General features: G+C 46.0%; 1 protein-coding gene across 2 annotated transcripts in view; it reads left to right on the forward strand.

Moving 5' to 3' along the window:
- Positions 1-855: 855 nt before the first annotated feature.
- SPG7 (SPG7 matrix AAA peptidase subunit, paraplegin) overlaps positions 856-15,831 on the forward strand; it is a 33,794-nt gene continuing 18,818 nt past the window's right edge. Inside the window, exons 1-8 of one of the 2 annotated variants that reach the window (XM_074881207.1) lie at positions 856-1,197; positions 2,680-2,782; positions 4,125-4,214; positions 8,987-9,237; positions 10,236-10,375; positions 12,944-13,046; positions 14,571-14,696; positions 15,029-15,191. In XM_074881207.1, the coding sequence (XP_074737308.1) occupies positions 1,069-1,197; positions 2,680-2,782; positions 4,125-4,214; positions 8,987-9,237; positions 10,236-10,375; positions 12,944-13,046; positions 14,571-14,696; positions 15,029-15,191 (1,105 nt within the window). In that variant the 5' untranslated portion in view covers positions 856-1,068. The remainder of the gene's footprint in view (positions 1,198-2,679; positions 2,783-4,124; positions 4,215-8,986; positions 9,238-10,235; positions 10,376-12,943; positions 13,047-14,570; positions 14,697-15,028; positions 15,192-15,831) is intronic. The other variant, XM_074881209.1, reaches the window with a different exon arrangement.

The following is a 15,831-nucleotide window of genomic DNA, read 5'->3' on the forward strand; positions in this document are numbered from 1 at the left end:
ATTCATACCTTGAGCTATCAGAAGGGGTCTTCCTCAGCAACAGCTGCAAAGGGAGGGAGCTGCTCTCTTTCCTCTCTGTTGAATCTAAGATTGCAGAGGTTGTTTCTTCCTTCTTTTCCCAGCCGTTAGAATTATGTGGGACATGACACTAAAAGTGATAAAAATCCCAGAGCGGGGCTAGTTGTGTACTCACACCACCAGACTCTGGCACCACCAGCTTCCTGCCGGCCATGCCTCCAGAGTGATGGTGGGTGGCCGCAGCCTCTCTCCTGTGCCTGCAGGAACCTGCTTGCTCCTCCCAGGTGTTTCTTCTCCTCCTGCCTAAATCTGCTGGGGGGGCCTGGCCAAGGCTGGCCTGGGGGCCCTGCCTGCACTGCAGGGCCTGGACAAGGCCTGGTTGTGGGAAGTATCTGCTCCAGGGGACTTGGCCAGGCAGACCTTGGCCTGGGGCTCGTCTGCAGAAGGCAGCCTGCCTGGGGGGGCGGGCTGGGCTGGGCTGGGCTGGGCTGGGCTTGGGGGGGGCCTGGCCAAGGCCAGGCCGCAGGATCCGGGCTGGGCCCTGGCCAAGGCCGAGCCGAGGGACGTGCCTGGCCGAGGCCGCGCTGAGGGGATTTTTGGCTGGGCGGGCCCTGGGCCTGGCCAAGGCCGGGTCGCGGGGCCCCTGGCTGGGCTGGGGCTCGGCCGAGGGACCGGGCCGGGCCTCAGGAGAGGGGCCGGCGGCAGCCGGGGTTCCCCGTTGCCGCGGTAACGGCGCGGGCCGGCCCAGCAGCCCCCGCGCGGCTGCAGCCGGGGGCGGGGCCAACGGCCGCCCGTTAAGCCCCGCCCCGCCGCTGACGGTTGAGCCCGCCATCTTGAGGCATGGCAGTCCTGCCGGTGTCGGCCCCTTTCCAAGATGGCTGCTCGCTCTTCACCGAGCACTTCCGTTCCCGCTGAGGCCTCCGGCTCCCGGCGCGGTGGCGAGCGCAGCGGCCCGGTGGCGCGGCCCTCCCCGCAGCGGCCCCTCGGTGCTCGCTAGCTGCTGCCGCCCCTCGGAGGTTCCCCGGACGGAGCGGGGACGGCGGGCGGGTCATGGCGCTGCTGCTGCTCCGGGGGCGCTGCAGCTGCTGGCGGCGGCCTGTCTCGCCGCCCACCCCGGCCTGGGCCCGGGCTCGCCCGCGGCCTGGCGGCGGTGCCCTCGGCGCGGGACGCGGCCTGCAGGTAACGGGGTGGTGGCGGTGGTGGCAGGGCGCGGCGGGGAGTGCAGCGCCGAGCACGGGTGGGAACTGCCGGTCCTACCGAGCGGGGAGGCCCCGGCGGCGGTTGGGCCCCGCCCTGCCGGAGCACTCCGGTGCCGCCGCCTCACAAAGCCTCTCGCCTCCTCGGCGGCGTTCCCGGGCGCTGACAGGCATCTCTGCTCCCCGCGGCAGGCAGCGTCCCCCCGGGGCGAGCCCGGCCCGGCCTGGTGGGACTGGGGAGCACCTGAGAAGGGGAGGGGGGAGCTGGGTCAGCCCTCACGGCTCTGGGATTAAATGGGCTCCTGCTTCGAGACGGGGCTTTCCTTAGATGGTTTCTCCGGTTAGGCCATCCCAAAGGCCCATTAATTCAGCACTATATAGTGGTAACATGGGAGGAAATACCTTATGAAGAGAATACTTAGGCTGTCATAAGCAACAAAACGTTGATTAAAGGGTTTTTTCTAACTTTATTCGTGTTGGCTCTTTGCATTCCTTGTGATATAAGGACTCACCACATTGGTGTGCACCACAGATGTATCTTCCCTATCTTGCTGTGCTGCTGCTCGCCAGCACAGCTCTTAGTGCAGAAGGCAAGGTTCTTGTTTAAACGAGGCCTCCAACATGATTTAAGACTTTTTTTGTGTTTTTCTTCAGTGCAGTGAAAAAACACTGGCAGTTCAAGTAGGCAGTGGAGGAAGAACAATTGTGGGACTGCTTTGTGAATCATGCCAGGTTTTTCTGTGGTCAATTTAAACTAGTCTAAGCTGTTCTATTCTAGAAAGTATCGATCCCAAGAGGTTACCCTCTCAGACCAGCACAAGCTGTTGTGTTGCTGCCCAGCAAACCAGAAAAAAGGATGAGGGATTCCAGCCTACTCAGTGTCTCTGTGTGGTTTGCTGCACAGAAATTTGTGCAGTAAAGGGGTGGTGAGATGGGGATCACACATCGGAGAAGGGGCAAGACTTGTGTTCAGTGAGAGCATTAGTAAATGTTAGTCCAAGTGTTGTGAAGTTGCCTTTAAATGTGAGACTCAACTGCAGGATTACTGCTGAATTACCACGGGGAAAGAGCTGTGTTGTCCCTGTGCAGCAGGGTTACACTGCAGTTGTCCTTAAGATTTCCCGTTGTGGGAGGGTATCTTTACATTTCAAGAACTGACTTGCAACATATCTTTAGAATGAAGAACAGAGATACAGGGAGGAAAAAGACAAAATTTTCAAGTGTTTTGAGTATATGTTTCTATTTATGCATGTCCTTTCTTTCAACTGGGGTATAAACAACATCTTTGAAGTCACATGGCAAGTCCACATCACAACAAGGAACATTCAGGTCTCCCAGCTGCTAGTCCTGCAACTTACCCACAGTGTTTTCACATTTAGAAATCTTAGTCTCGTTGCATACAGGAAGACTAAGCAGTCAATACTTTTCCAATAGTTGTCTTTTTCTTCTTTATCTTCTTCCTCAGAGCCTTCTGTCACAAATGCTTTCCCCCACACGACAAGGTCTCAGTGGAGTCCTGGTGAAACAACAGATAATTCGAGATCCAGTCAGGCTTTGGAATCTCTTAGGTGAGTCCCAAAGAGCAACTGTAAAGGTGAAGGAGGGGAAGACGTTTTATTTAGTAAGAGTATTGCCTTTTCCTTACCTTCCCTGCCTGCGTTCCTGAAACTCAAAGCTGTTTTATTCTTGGCTTTGGGAGCTGTGTGTGTTTTGCAGGGGTTCAAGGTTTTTGTTTGGTAACAGGGATGAACAATGGCACCTTTCCACATGGAGCTCACTGTGATTAAGTAAGCACTTCAGTCATTAGACCTAAAAGCTAATTTTAAAACTGCAGACTTTAAAGTAGAGAATCTGTCTCTGTCTCATTAGCAAAGCCTAAGACAAAAATGTCATTCACCTTTGTCAGAAATCACATCATTTGACCTTGCTGAAAGCCTTGCATTGGAACAAGTTACAAGTGTATGCTAAAAAATGTTATCTGAATTCTTAGAGCAAAATCGTAGAAGGGTAAAACAAAGGCAATTATTCTTCTTGCTACCCTCTTCAAATTGGAAAGATGACTTTGCTGATGCCTTTGAGATTTGAACAAAACTGGTCACAGCTGTTCTGACCAGTGTGGGCCAGGTGAGCTTGGGCTGCTTTACCTTTGAGAGGGTGGGCTTTTTTTTTTTTTAATTTGAAATAAAAGTATATGCATAATCTTTCAAATGACAGTGAATCCTCTAGTAGAGCTAGCAGGGGACAAGCAGTCCAGTTTCTGGGCTTACTCCTCTTTCCGGAGCCTTCATGAAAATGACCACGGGAGGTGGAAGCTGCTGTCCTCGAGTCAGTTTTCCTTCTGCATTTTTTGCATTTCCCTGGCAAAAAAGTCTTCGCTTACTGTTTTGCAGCAGCAACTGTGAGTCTTACTACTTGTAGCCTTACTTTCTTGGCTTTTATTAGAGTATCCTCACAGAATTTACTGAGAAACCTGCATTTAACTCCAACATGTACCTTTCCTTTCATAAGTGTTCACAGTTCCTCATGTGAGGCTGTTCTTAACTGACCATACCAGTGTTAACTGTGGTTTTATGCCTTGGGAAATGTGTATATGTTTTGACACTGAAGACACTTCTCCCAATTATTTTCTTTGCCACATTAGAAAGACCTCTGAACAAAGCCATATTTTGATTGGATTGTCAAAAAATATATATTACATAAGGAAACTGAAGGAGTCTGTCCCTCCCATTACTCCCTCTGGCGAGGCTGCCCCGTTTCCTTGGCACACGAACGGAGCTGTGCACTTGGGTGGATGCAGAGCTTCGCTTTCTCTGCGTTTGGAGCTCACGTGTATTCCTGCCATACTTGGGCCCCCTCTCGCTGTCTCCTGAGGTCTTCTGGTAGTAACTACTTAACTCTGCTTGCCTGCAGGTAGCACTTACTATTTTACTACTTCGAGCTCTCAAGGGAGTAACCAGAAGAATGGAGGATTCAAAAAGAAATCTCCACAGGAGGAGGAGGGTATGTGTGTGCGAAAAGATACTGAATGAAACAAGCCATGCATGTGTGAGGGGTAAGGGTAGACAGCATGAAAGATCCACCTTAAAATTCTGTCTCTGGGTACTGTAAACCTGTACCTGTAGCTTAGCACCTCTGCAAGCCTATGGCTAAGAACAAGTTTGAAGCAGTATTTAGGCTTAGATGATGGAATACTAAGATTTAAGACAGATCAGGAAACTGATTCTCTTTCTGCTGCTTTGCATCCTATGCAAATAATGTCATTGACGTTTCCCTTAGTTTTGTTGCTTTACAAAGGGGAACGATAGTATTAACTGAGTTTTGGGTTGGAGATTTTGTTATAGAGCATTTTGACTTAATGAACTCATATTCAGTAAATTCAGTTCTTTAAGCTGATTCTGGGGTTTTTTTATTTCATTTACCTTCACTGTGGATGTGTCTCTACTTCTAGTGATCCACAGAGCTCAAAGTTAAAAATAGATTCTTTACACAGTTCTTAGCTGTGTTACTAAAGGCACTTGCTCAGAATATTTCTTTTTTTTTTTTTAAAATCAGTCTTCCTAGATACTGTTCTTTGCATGTCTTATACTGCCTAAGCCCTAGGCATCCTGCTGTACAGAGCTTTCTGAAATGAGTTTTATCTCACTAAATGTGTTCTGGAACCTAGGGATCTATGTGGTGTGCCAGAAAATGCTGAGAAGTAGAGGAGTGCCCTCTCTGTACCTTAAGCTTAAGGGGGTGAGGAATTTAAAGATGCTAATGGGGAGTGGGGGTGCAGGGGAATAACTAGTGCACTAGACAAAAACCTTGGGTAACTTCAGACAGGCAGGGTTCTGATCCTTGTAGGAGGCACTGTTATCTTCTACCAGTAGGCTTTCAGCAAACATTTTTCAAATACAAGTGGATTTATGGGTGTCCCTTCAAGTCCTGGTATTGTTGTCAACTTCCTGCTATTTGTAGATTGACAACAGCTGCATTCCATTTAAAAAGTGTAATTTGACTCTTCCACTGCTGTAAAGAAAATTCTTTGCTTGTTTGCGAGTACGTGCCTCCCAAGAACTGAAGCGTGTGCAGAGATTTCCAGGCTCTGGCTAAGGCATGTTTCAGACTCTGGTGTAGATTTTTAGCTGGGGGTTCCCACAGCTGATGGCACGGCCTGTATCTGCTGGCCGGGGTGGGGGGACAGGGGGCAGTTTAAGAAAGGTGTCAGAAGTGGCCCAGGTGAAGGTCTCGTCCTTCTGCCTTGTCAGCACCGCCTGCAGAAGTGTAACAGACCTGTATGTTTTCTCCATTTGATGACTAGTTGATGCTTGCAGGGGCCGATGATGTCCTGAGTGAGTTTGTGGATGTTTGCTGAGCTGCTTGTTTCCTGGACCTTTGAGTGAGGGATAAAGCTGGAGATGGAGGGCTCCAGACCTTTGTCCTGGGAGTTGGCAGGTGCTTAGTGTCATGCTTAAGTCACACAGATTGTAATACAATTTTATGAATTATGTGATAAACTTTTACCTAGGTACCATCAAATAGTGCAATAGCTGGGCTTTTCCTTTGCTGTGCTTAAACATAATGGTCAAATCAGCTTGGACTGACTAACTTTTGAAGTAAAAGCAGTCAGCTGCTGCTGACTTTTAGCCTGACTCATGTCATTGCAACCTCTTTAAGGCAGGATCCATGGCTTTGCCTGTTTGATCCCTTTAACTGGTCTGAAGTCTGCAGTGGGATGCGAGTGCAGGAATCACGGAGCCCTCGTTAGAGAAGTCGGAGCTTAGAGCTTGGGGCCCTTAGTATTTGCAAGACCACACAGGGTGACTGCGAGCACAGTGCCTTGAAGAAGTATTGTAGCTGTTAAAATTAGTAAACAGTAACATGCCGTGTTCGGTGGCCTCTTTTCTCCTGTGATTAATGGATAGCTTGACTTTGGGAGGTGGCGCGCTACCCCATGTCTCCAGGGGAATACTTGTCTCTGCAGTAATTATTAACAAGAACTCTTCAGACTGTCACTGCAGCCCTTGCAAGATTTTAATCGGAGAGTTCAGATTTGGGGTTAATGGCAAATCATTGCTTCATGGAGGCTTTTTGAGACTAAAAAGCTGGAAGTATTCCCACAGCTGTTGCTTGCAAGTGTCACATCCAGTTACTGGTTCTCATTTACAGAATGTTGTGGGGTAGCTTGTAGTACAATATGAATGTTGTACTGTAAAGATAGTCACACTTTACATAGGCTTAGCAATAGATTGATTTTGTCCTTAATTAAATGCAGAGTAGAGGAACGCTTTACGTTGTCTTCTAGCTTTCTAGAAAGGGTACTTTTTCCTGAAATTATTCAGCTGTAGGTTAAAGGTCCTAGACAAGTCTAATTCCTAGAAACTGGAGAAGTTGTTTGTGTCTAGATATCTAATGGCCAGCTTTTACCCTGTGGTGACCTTTTTGTGATTGTATCCTCATGTGTGCTTTAGAACACATTATATACATCCTCACTTTGTCTGAAATTTAATACAGAGAGGTGCTTTAGCAATAGTTGATTCTGACATCACCAAGGAACTTGCTCAGCAATAGATGGACTTTCTTTCTCTTAGTACTCGCTTTTCTAGAATAGTTTTTCTCTATAGAATCTTTTTACTTAGGACTTGCTCAGCTTTTCAGGGTATTGCCCAGACTAAGGCTTCTATCATACTAGATTTTAATTTTCTTTAATAAGACTATAGTGGATGTCATCCTGCAGCTTTGTGATGAATTGCTTTGTTCTAATAAAGCTGGATCTAGCAGATAGCAGGAGTGAGGAGATGGCATCGAAGAACAAAGTGGATGGGCTGGACGCAGTGTCTGAGCTTGTCACTGTCTTTTGAAATTATGACCTTATCTGAAAAGCTGCATTGTTTCTATTTAGGAACAAGCCTTTCCTGTTAAATGTGGAACAGAGCTGGGAAACAAGTGAAAAATGATGCTGCGTATCTGAAGGACAGAATACTTTTTTTAGCATCTGACTGGGTCATATGTTTGTCCCTTGGTTTTGTTGCAGTGTGTGTAGGGTCTAATTGGTGCCTAGTGATAAATGCTAGTGTCAGAACGTTTGTTATGAATTTGCAAATAAATTGAATCGGGGCTGCAGCAGGCAGATGCACTACCAGTCCAGTGGCACAGAATTAATTTATTTCTGGGTGTAGAATAGTATTTATGTATGCCATGCTGCTGGTGGTGTTAAATTGTATATCAAGAACAAGTGCTAAATTATATATCGAGAACATCCACGTAGGAGTGGAAAGAGGAGGGGATATTTGTTGTCATCTTAACTCAAACACTAGTAGCTAGCAGTTGACATTGAACTGAGCTCTGGCAGTCCTTTGCAGACCACAGGATTTTAAATTTGCCTATGCAGTGCAAGAAATGTTGGGAGTCTGGAAAAAAAGGTTTGGTGGCAAATACTTGAAGTAAACCATCCCTTTTTCTCATGCATCACTTCAGTGTGTCACTAGTACAGTAAAGGCGCGGGGGAAAACACATGCAGCATGGGAATCCCTCTCTGATACAGAACCTTAATGTGGACAAATTATCAAACCTTTTCAAACATGAGTTTAGCTGTCTAGCATGGGAATAAACCTGCACAGTTTTGTTAAGACAGTGAGATTGATTTCAGCGTGTTTCTATGCACAGGTGAGCTGCACATCACCTCTTCTGTGCTATTTCAGATTCACTGCAAATGCAGGTATTTTCTCAGGTAGCAGAAACGTTGTTGGTCGCGTGATACAGGATGCCAGCAGATCAGGAGCTCACCAGGAAGCAATTATCTCTTAAAATACTGTGCTCTGTGACTTACCAGTGACACTATGGTTTTACACCTAATATTTTCCAGTGGATGTGTTAGCAACAGCCTGAGGACTAGGCAGTGTAGAAGCACATTACATAGAAGTGGGCTACAGTTGTTCTTCAGTTGGATTTTTAGCAACAAAGGTTTACTTGGCCTATATCCACATTAGTCAAATGAAATAGTCTCACATTTTAGAACAGAATGATGTTTGGTGGGATTGTAATGGGTCTAGTGGGCTATGACCATCTGAAGTCTCCTGCACCAGGATTAGACTGCCTTAAAACAGAAAATGCTGACCAGAGCTCTCCAAAATATGCCTGAGATTGCTGCCTGTCTTTGTACACAGTCAATAACTTCTGGAAGTGAGGGGCTCGCTTAGGCTCGCTGAGGCTTCAATTCCTCCTCTTACTGAAGCAATGATTGAAGTGGAAGAGGTGATCCTCCATCGCTTTCTCTGTGTACACACCGCCTCAGTGCAGGGCTTTTGGGGCATGGGGGGAGAGCTGAATATAGCCACAGCAATGTGGTGCAAGCAGAATTTTTGCTGGCTAGCAGGATGCAAAATTTACCTCCTTCCAGGCAACTTGTTAGGTTTACATCTGAGTGCTTGCACTTTCATAACCAGGCTTTTGACCTGGTGCTGATTCACGTGTACTGCCGAGGCCCTGTGGTCTGACAGTCTGGGAGCCAGAAAGGTCTGGGAATGTCATGCAATCCAAAAAAATGATTCACTTGCATAACCTTGGGCAAGTGACACAACCTCTTCTGTGAGCCACGCCAGAAAATTGCCTGTGCAGTGCAAGTCAGGTACTGCTTCTGAGTCTAGTCCTTCAGGAGAAACCAAACATGCAACAAAAAACCCCAAAAGGAACTGTGGTGTTAGTCTTTGTCATTTAATTGTCCCTTCTTTGGGTCAGAAAGATCTGCAATTACATGCTCATATCTTTCTTCTCTGATATCTTCTTTTCTAAAGAGGAGGAGAAACGCAGGAAAAGGGAAAATCAGATGCATCTTGAACGCTTACGGGCACTCCTCATCATAACTTTCATAGTGCTGATGTTTCGATTCACGGTCAGCGAGAACAGAGAAGGGACCAACATTTCTTGGAACTACTTTCTGAATGAGATGCTGGCAAAGGGGGAGGTCCAGAGAATCGAAGTGGTGCCGGAGAGTGATATTGTGGAAATTTATCTGCACCCAGGAGGAACTCCGCATGGACAAGTTGTGAGTGACTTTCTGCAGTTGGAATGAATGAGCGTAGATTACCCTGTTGAAAAGAATTGAATTAATGAATATATACATTTGGTAAAACTCTAGCTGGTAAATTTGCTCTTCGTTATTTTTTCTCTTTCTTGTATTTGAAGTTAAAGGGACTTCTGCTACTCATATCAACCTGGAAACTAAGACTTCTAGTTTAAATTGTGAAAAATAATAATAGCCTGGAAGAAAATCTTACATATGTCTAAAAAGCTGGAAAAATCCTATAGTTTTTGCTATGGCTCAGTCTGCTATGGGAGAAGGTGTCGAAGATTGTAAGCTCTTATTACTGGGTCCTGTTTCAAAACCTTTCCCCTATTTGGATTTTAGTTTCAAGTGTTCTGTCAAACTCCATTAGACTTCCTTCCTAAATCTTCCAAAATGGGAACAAAGCAGAGTTTGATCATGTGCTTTTGCTTCCAGGAGGTGCCACTTAGAATCATTACAAACTGGCTTGAGAGATTAAAATGCTGTTCTTGGCTATATCCCGTTTTGTTCAGTGACTTAACGATCCATTTGCAAACTGCTGGATGAAATGAATTTCCGACTGATACAGAAACGAGATCCAAGAAGTCCAAGTGGAGCACAAGACACCTCCTTCCCCATGATGTAGTTTTCCATATATAGAACAAAATTGTCTGAGCCCAAGGTGTCAGTACCGCTGGGTTTATAATACTAACTCCATCCTTCGGTTTGCCTACAAAGTTATTGCATCTCCTTGTTTCTGGAGAACTGAGACTTAGCTCTAGACTTTTATGCTTTCGGAAGGTGCTGAAAAGACTAGAGGTGTTCCTAAGTTCATTTGGAGCCTAGCGTCACTTAACTGCTTGTGAGTTCACTGATGCAGCATCAGAGGTATAACACAAGGCTGACTTTATCTGACTTGTCCGTGTTGTGCACTTCTGCTCATTGCTGTATCCTTATACAACGATATTTACACGCTGCTTTTGATTGCATGTCCCCAGAACGTTACCCTGTTGTACACAATGCGGGTGGCAAACATCGACAAATTTGAAGAGAAGCTGAGAGCTGCGGAGGATGAGCTGAATATTGATGAGAGAGAGAGAATCCCTGTTTCCTACAAACATCCTGGCTTTTATGGAAAGTATGATACAAATTTGTGCTTACTGTTGATCTTATATTGGTGGCAGCATTCCTCTCTTGGAGAGAAAAGTCATTTTCAACTAAATGTTATTATATAACGATAGAACAAAAAAGTGGTCTCGATTTTGGAGCACTTGCCCTATCTTTCAGAAACAGGCATGCTCTAGATGTACCTTAATGTTTCAAAAGTGAAGGTCCCAAGAAGGTGTCTGGAACTGCAGCATGCAACAGCCAGTCTGAAGGAAATCTGTGTTCTTCATGCAGCTGAGCACTTTTTGTCCTTATAATCAATTATTCAAGTGCAGAATGTGATAGAAATCCTGACTCAACAAGTGATGTTACACCCTGGTCTGTGGAGAATGCTGGTGGTGCAGCAAGCCTTCCCCTGATAAAATCCTTCGAGGAAGGCCTGTGGTGGTGGTTCAGTCTGTAAAAATAAACACCTAGTTTTAACCTGCTTCTCCAGCAGCTGTAGATCAGAGGACAGCCTGCGCTGGTGCTGGCTCCAGCTGTGAGCCACGTCCTGAGCAGAGCAGCTCTAATGCTAACATACAAAAATCTTAATGAGGGCAGTACTTCTGTTAAACTTACAGCCCTTTTCTCTTACCTGAAACCAAGATCCTTTGCTTGAAACAAACAAAAAAAAATGCTCAAAGCTTTTAATTCTGAAATAAGCTATAATGAGCGAGAGAAAATCTGTCAAAAGACTATAGAGCACTGGCTAGGCTTTATTCTGCACTTTCCTATGAGGTACTAGTGTTTTGTGGCTGTTTGCTGCAGGGGTGGCTTATTTGCAGCTTGTTTTTGTAAAACATGATTTATTGGGGTCTGGAGTACAAATCAGACCTGTGAAGCTTGCTCACTGGGCTGTTGAACAAGTCCACCTCCATCACTGACGGCCGCTACGCTGGTGTAGGACGATGCTTTCCATAAGTGTGGGGAGAGGCTCCAGCGTTTGGAGACCTCTAAACTAAGTGCTTGGAGAGATGTAGTGCAGAAGCCCTGTCTGCTAAGTAAAGAAATGCTGATTCCTCACAGCAGGTAGCATCATGCCCTACAGTTCCCTGCTGAGACGGCCTGGGCACCTCCCTGTGCACCACACAGAACATGTCATCTACTTGTAGTAGCTCCCAGGGATTGGAGTGCAGTGCCTTTCCCACTGGAGGTGGCCACTGTGTGTAATTCTTCCTCCCAGACACCTTAAAAATGTGAAACAAATATCATGTTTGTATGTGAATGGATACCTTGACTGGATTTTGTCCTCTGAACAGCATTTGCACATTTTTAATACATGGCTTATATGAAGATAAACTTTTTAATTGATCATGCAGTATGAGACCTTTAGCTGAAATTCAGAACTTGCCAATTTTTTCAAACTTCTGTATAACAGGAAGAGTAGACAGAACAGTTAGTCAGCCACCAACACAAGCTGCTTCCCCTGCACCTGAAAGAGATTGATTTTTTTTTTTTAAGAGACACAGGGTCTGAAGTCTTTCAGGAGACTTGATGAATGTCTGGAGAATTCAGTCTGGAGTTAGAGCTCTTGCAGCTTGGATTCAGTTTACTCTGAGATGTGGGCACTTGATGAACTCAGGATTAATCCCGTTTGCATAGTTGACAAGCTGAAGGTGACTTTCAGTTTCCAGTGTTGCCTAGGATCTCTCGCCAAGAAGAAACAAATGCAGCTGGGTATATAGCACATGCTGGTCCCCTTGCTTCAGTAAATCATCCCTCTGAGAGACAGAACACGCACTTCTAGTTTGAAGATAAGACACAAAAGTGGTGAGACCAGATGATTTCACAGGCATGTGAAGCAGAACAGAGTCCCACAAATCTCAACCTGTCATCTGACGTATGATCCTTTTTCCTCCTATTGAAAGCATCCTTTGTTCAGAGCTCGCAGGATATTTGTCCTCAGTATGTTTGTCTTTAACTGTACTACTCCTGCAGTGTCATTTCTGCTCCTCTTCTCCCTCCTAATGCAATTGGTATTGCAAAGGATCCAGAAAATTGATGTTGGTGGCTGTAGCACTTCCTTCTGAGTCCAGGACTTCTGAGAGACTTGACCAGAGAGGGCCGAGACTAGGTAGAGCAGCCTCATAATGGCAGACCCACACTGGGATTTCTGACAGGATTTAGGGGAGTTGGAATCTCCCTGGTGCTGCTGGACATAGATCTTCGGCAGTGAGCGCCCTTCAGACAGACTGCCAGCCCCAGCAGATCCTGCTCTGGGTGGGATTTGACTGCCTGCGGGTCCTATTTGTTTATCAGTAGAAATGCCTCCGAAGGGGATGGTGAGGTTGAATTTCTTCCACAGCTATAAGCAGTATTTGCCAGTGTCCTCTGTTTAACCTTTTAGGTTATGTGATTGTTGGGGGGGGTTGTTTTTTATTTATATGTGTATATATATCTGTGAAGGTTCCATTTTCTTAGTCATGTCTACTCATTGCTGTGCTTGTAGCCTAAATGTCAGGACCTTTAAAATACTGAAAATAGCTATGTTGAGTAATATTTACCAAGTTATGGCCAAATGCTTCAATTTGTACCTGTCTTGCCTTTGTCCTTTTAGCGATGTCATTTCCCTGATAGTGACACTTGTGGCTGTGTCCATGTTGTGGAGCATCTTCCGCCTGATTAGGGTTGCAAGCCGGGTGGGAGGATTCAATGCCTTCGTGAGTATCCTGGATCTTGATGTTGTTTTGCAGCCTGTGGGTAGCCGTGTCCTCTACTGGCCTGATCTCCTCCCCTGCCCCCAGCAAAGTCAATGCAGAACGCGAATTAACTGGTGCCAAGAACTCTCCAGTCTTGACACATCTTGCATCTTTTCCTGTCCCGATGAGCTGACTAGACTGTGCAGTAACTGGCCTTAGCTGAGGCCCTTTCTTTCCCTGCGGCAGGAAGGGCTGAGCTCAGTGACTTTGCAGTCCAGTTTGCTCTGCTATTTTCAAAGCTTGTTAATGACTTGCAGCTGCAGATGGTGTTTTTCACTGGGCCCTGCCAATATGCCTCCCATACAGCCAGAAGTAGGAATTGCTGCTTTCTGCAAAATGAGTTCTCAATTTATAAAATATGTTCAGATTCTGGATTTCATTATGTGTTGGCCTGTTCCGCTCATGCCACATGCCTCACTTGCAACATCAGTCAAATCTCCTCCTCCCCTCTTCTACCCTTGCCTGGATCAGCTGATGAAACTCTGTAGAAATCAGCCTGGGGTGCGCTGCCATTGACCACAGGGATTTGGGGTTGAAAATGTGGTGAATTCAGGCCCTTGTTAAATTTCCCACTCAGTCTCCTCTGCAGTTCTCTTCTGGCTTTGGGATTCTCTTTACACAAAGGGATGCAGCTGCTCAGAGGAGAATATTTTAAAGAAGTGTTGAGTAATGAGGGCCTTGAGGACTAGTTTCTGCCCTTGCCTAAGTGGGAACAGCTAGGCCCTGCATGTTTAACTCTTCATTGGGATCAGCTGATGTTTTCGAGGCCCAAGAAGCTATAAACTTTCTTCTCAAAAAAAAAAAAAATAAATTCCCAAGTAGCTGTTTTCAGTAGAACATAATGAGCAGCTACAAGTAGGGCATTTAACTAAATTCTTGTTTTGACTGTCACTGTGGCTTAACACACACCAGGAGACTGAAATGTCTGATAAATTTGAGAACCTATAGTTCTGTCTTGAGTTGAGTTGCAGTGGAAACCAATGGCAGCATTGGACAGTGGTGTAAAGTGTTAATATGCATTTACAAGACAGTATTGGTAATTATTTACCACTGACAATTATTTACCATTGATACATGTTCCTCCAAACTATACCTATTCCATGTGTATTAAGGATCAGAGCGTTTAGAAACTGGGGAGAAGATCCTTAGAAATTGGGGAGAAGATCCCAAATAAGGTTTTGGGCATTCTGCACATTTTTAATCCCTGCCTGATCGACATGGAGTTTGAGCTGAATTACGTTGGGACTGTTACTGCAGGTTTATTCTGTCTCTTCCCAACAACATGTGGATAAATAAAGTTTGAGTCAACAATCTGGCTGTGAAGTGTTTCCAAAGCAAAAGTTAGTAAAACACTGATGTGTTGGTGGGCGTTTTAGTGTTGTTTGTTACACCTGTGCTGTCTCCCAAAGCATAGCAAACAGCCTTTCCAGACTTGCCTTGTCCAAAGTCAGAGTGTGTCATCAGTACTTGTGCTACCTTCCACAGAACCAGCTGAAAATGGCTCGTTTCACCATTGTGGATGGGAAATCGGGAAAAGGGATCGGCTTCAAGGATGTAGCAGGAATGCATGAGGCGAAAATGGAAGTCAAGGAATTTGTGGACTATTTAAAGGTATGTAAAAGTAGAATAAAATAAGTGCTTGCTACCCGTCTTCTGGGATAGATGGCTGACCTGGGGAGGAGCGTATATTCTTCTCTTCATCCTTCATGATTCTGAGCTGCCTCTGTTTAAACTGACAGCTTTTTATGCTGTGATAAGCATGACTCAATATATATTTCCAATTCCGTAACAGGAATGCAGGTGTAGCTGCTCCGGTTAGCAGCGACTCAGTTGCTCAGGCCAAAAATAACATTGGGAAGCTCTGAGAGGCTGTGGTCTGGTGCAGATGCTTCATGTGAGCTGCGGATCTGAGAGCGTTTTTCCTCCCCCCTCCCCCCCCCCAGAGTCCTGATCGCTACCTTCAGCTTGGGGCTAAAGTGCCCAAGGGTGCCTTGTTACTGGGACCGCCAGGATGTGGAAAGACGCTGCTGGCGAAGGCCGTGGCTACAGAAGCACAAGTGCCGTTTTTGGCCATGGCGGGCTCCGAGTTTGTGGAGGTGATAGGAGGTAAGCTGCTCGGGAGTGGCGGTGTGGAGGTTGCTTGGTCTGTTGTGGAGTTGGAGGGTGCTGGCTGGGCCTCTTGCAAAGGATGGAGTTTTACCCTGGGAGGATGAGTTTGGATATATCTAACAAAAATGTAAAAAGTTTTCAGTGGTAGAGAGTACTTAATAATGTAGTACCTAAAATGCATGCCCTCTGAATTGCTAGTTGTTTCTTTCTGACAGTGCACAGCCATGGTTCTTCACCTGAAAGCGTTACCTCTGACTTCCCTGTACCTCTTATTAAAGCCACAGACTGAGGTTTCTTTCCTTATATGAGAATGCTAATGGGTTTTCTGCTGCTCCCTGCTGATGGGGAAAATATGGTCTCTTTATGCTGTGGGATTTCCATCTTCCTCCTTTTTTTTTCCTTCCTTCTCGATCTCTGGAGACCTGACAAGGCTCAGTGCACAGGAACATGCTGAATATTTTGGCTTCTGACCTGTGAAAGGAACAGGAGTTCATGTTAGGAGCTGAGAGCAGAGCTCCTCTTACAGCAGCTCTAGGGGTCCTTGCAGCTCAGTTTCTGGGAGCTCAGTTAAAAGCCAGCAGGCTCCAGGAGGAGCAGTGCCTCCGGACTAAATATAGGAGTTCTGTGGCTATTTCTT

Source organism: Strix uralensis, chromosome 12, assembly GCF_047716275.1.
Source record: "Strix uralensis isolate ZFMK-TIS-50842 chromosome 12, bStrUra1, whole genome shotgun sequence".
Lineage (NCBI taxonomy): Eukaryota > Metazoa > Chordata > Aves > Strigiformes > Strigidae > Strix > Strix uralensis.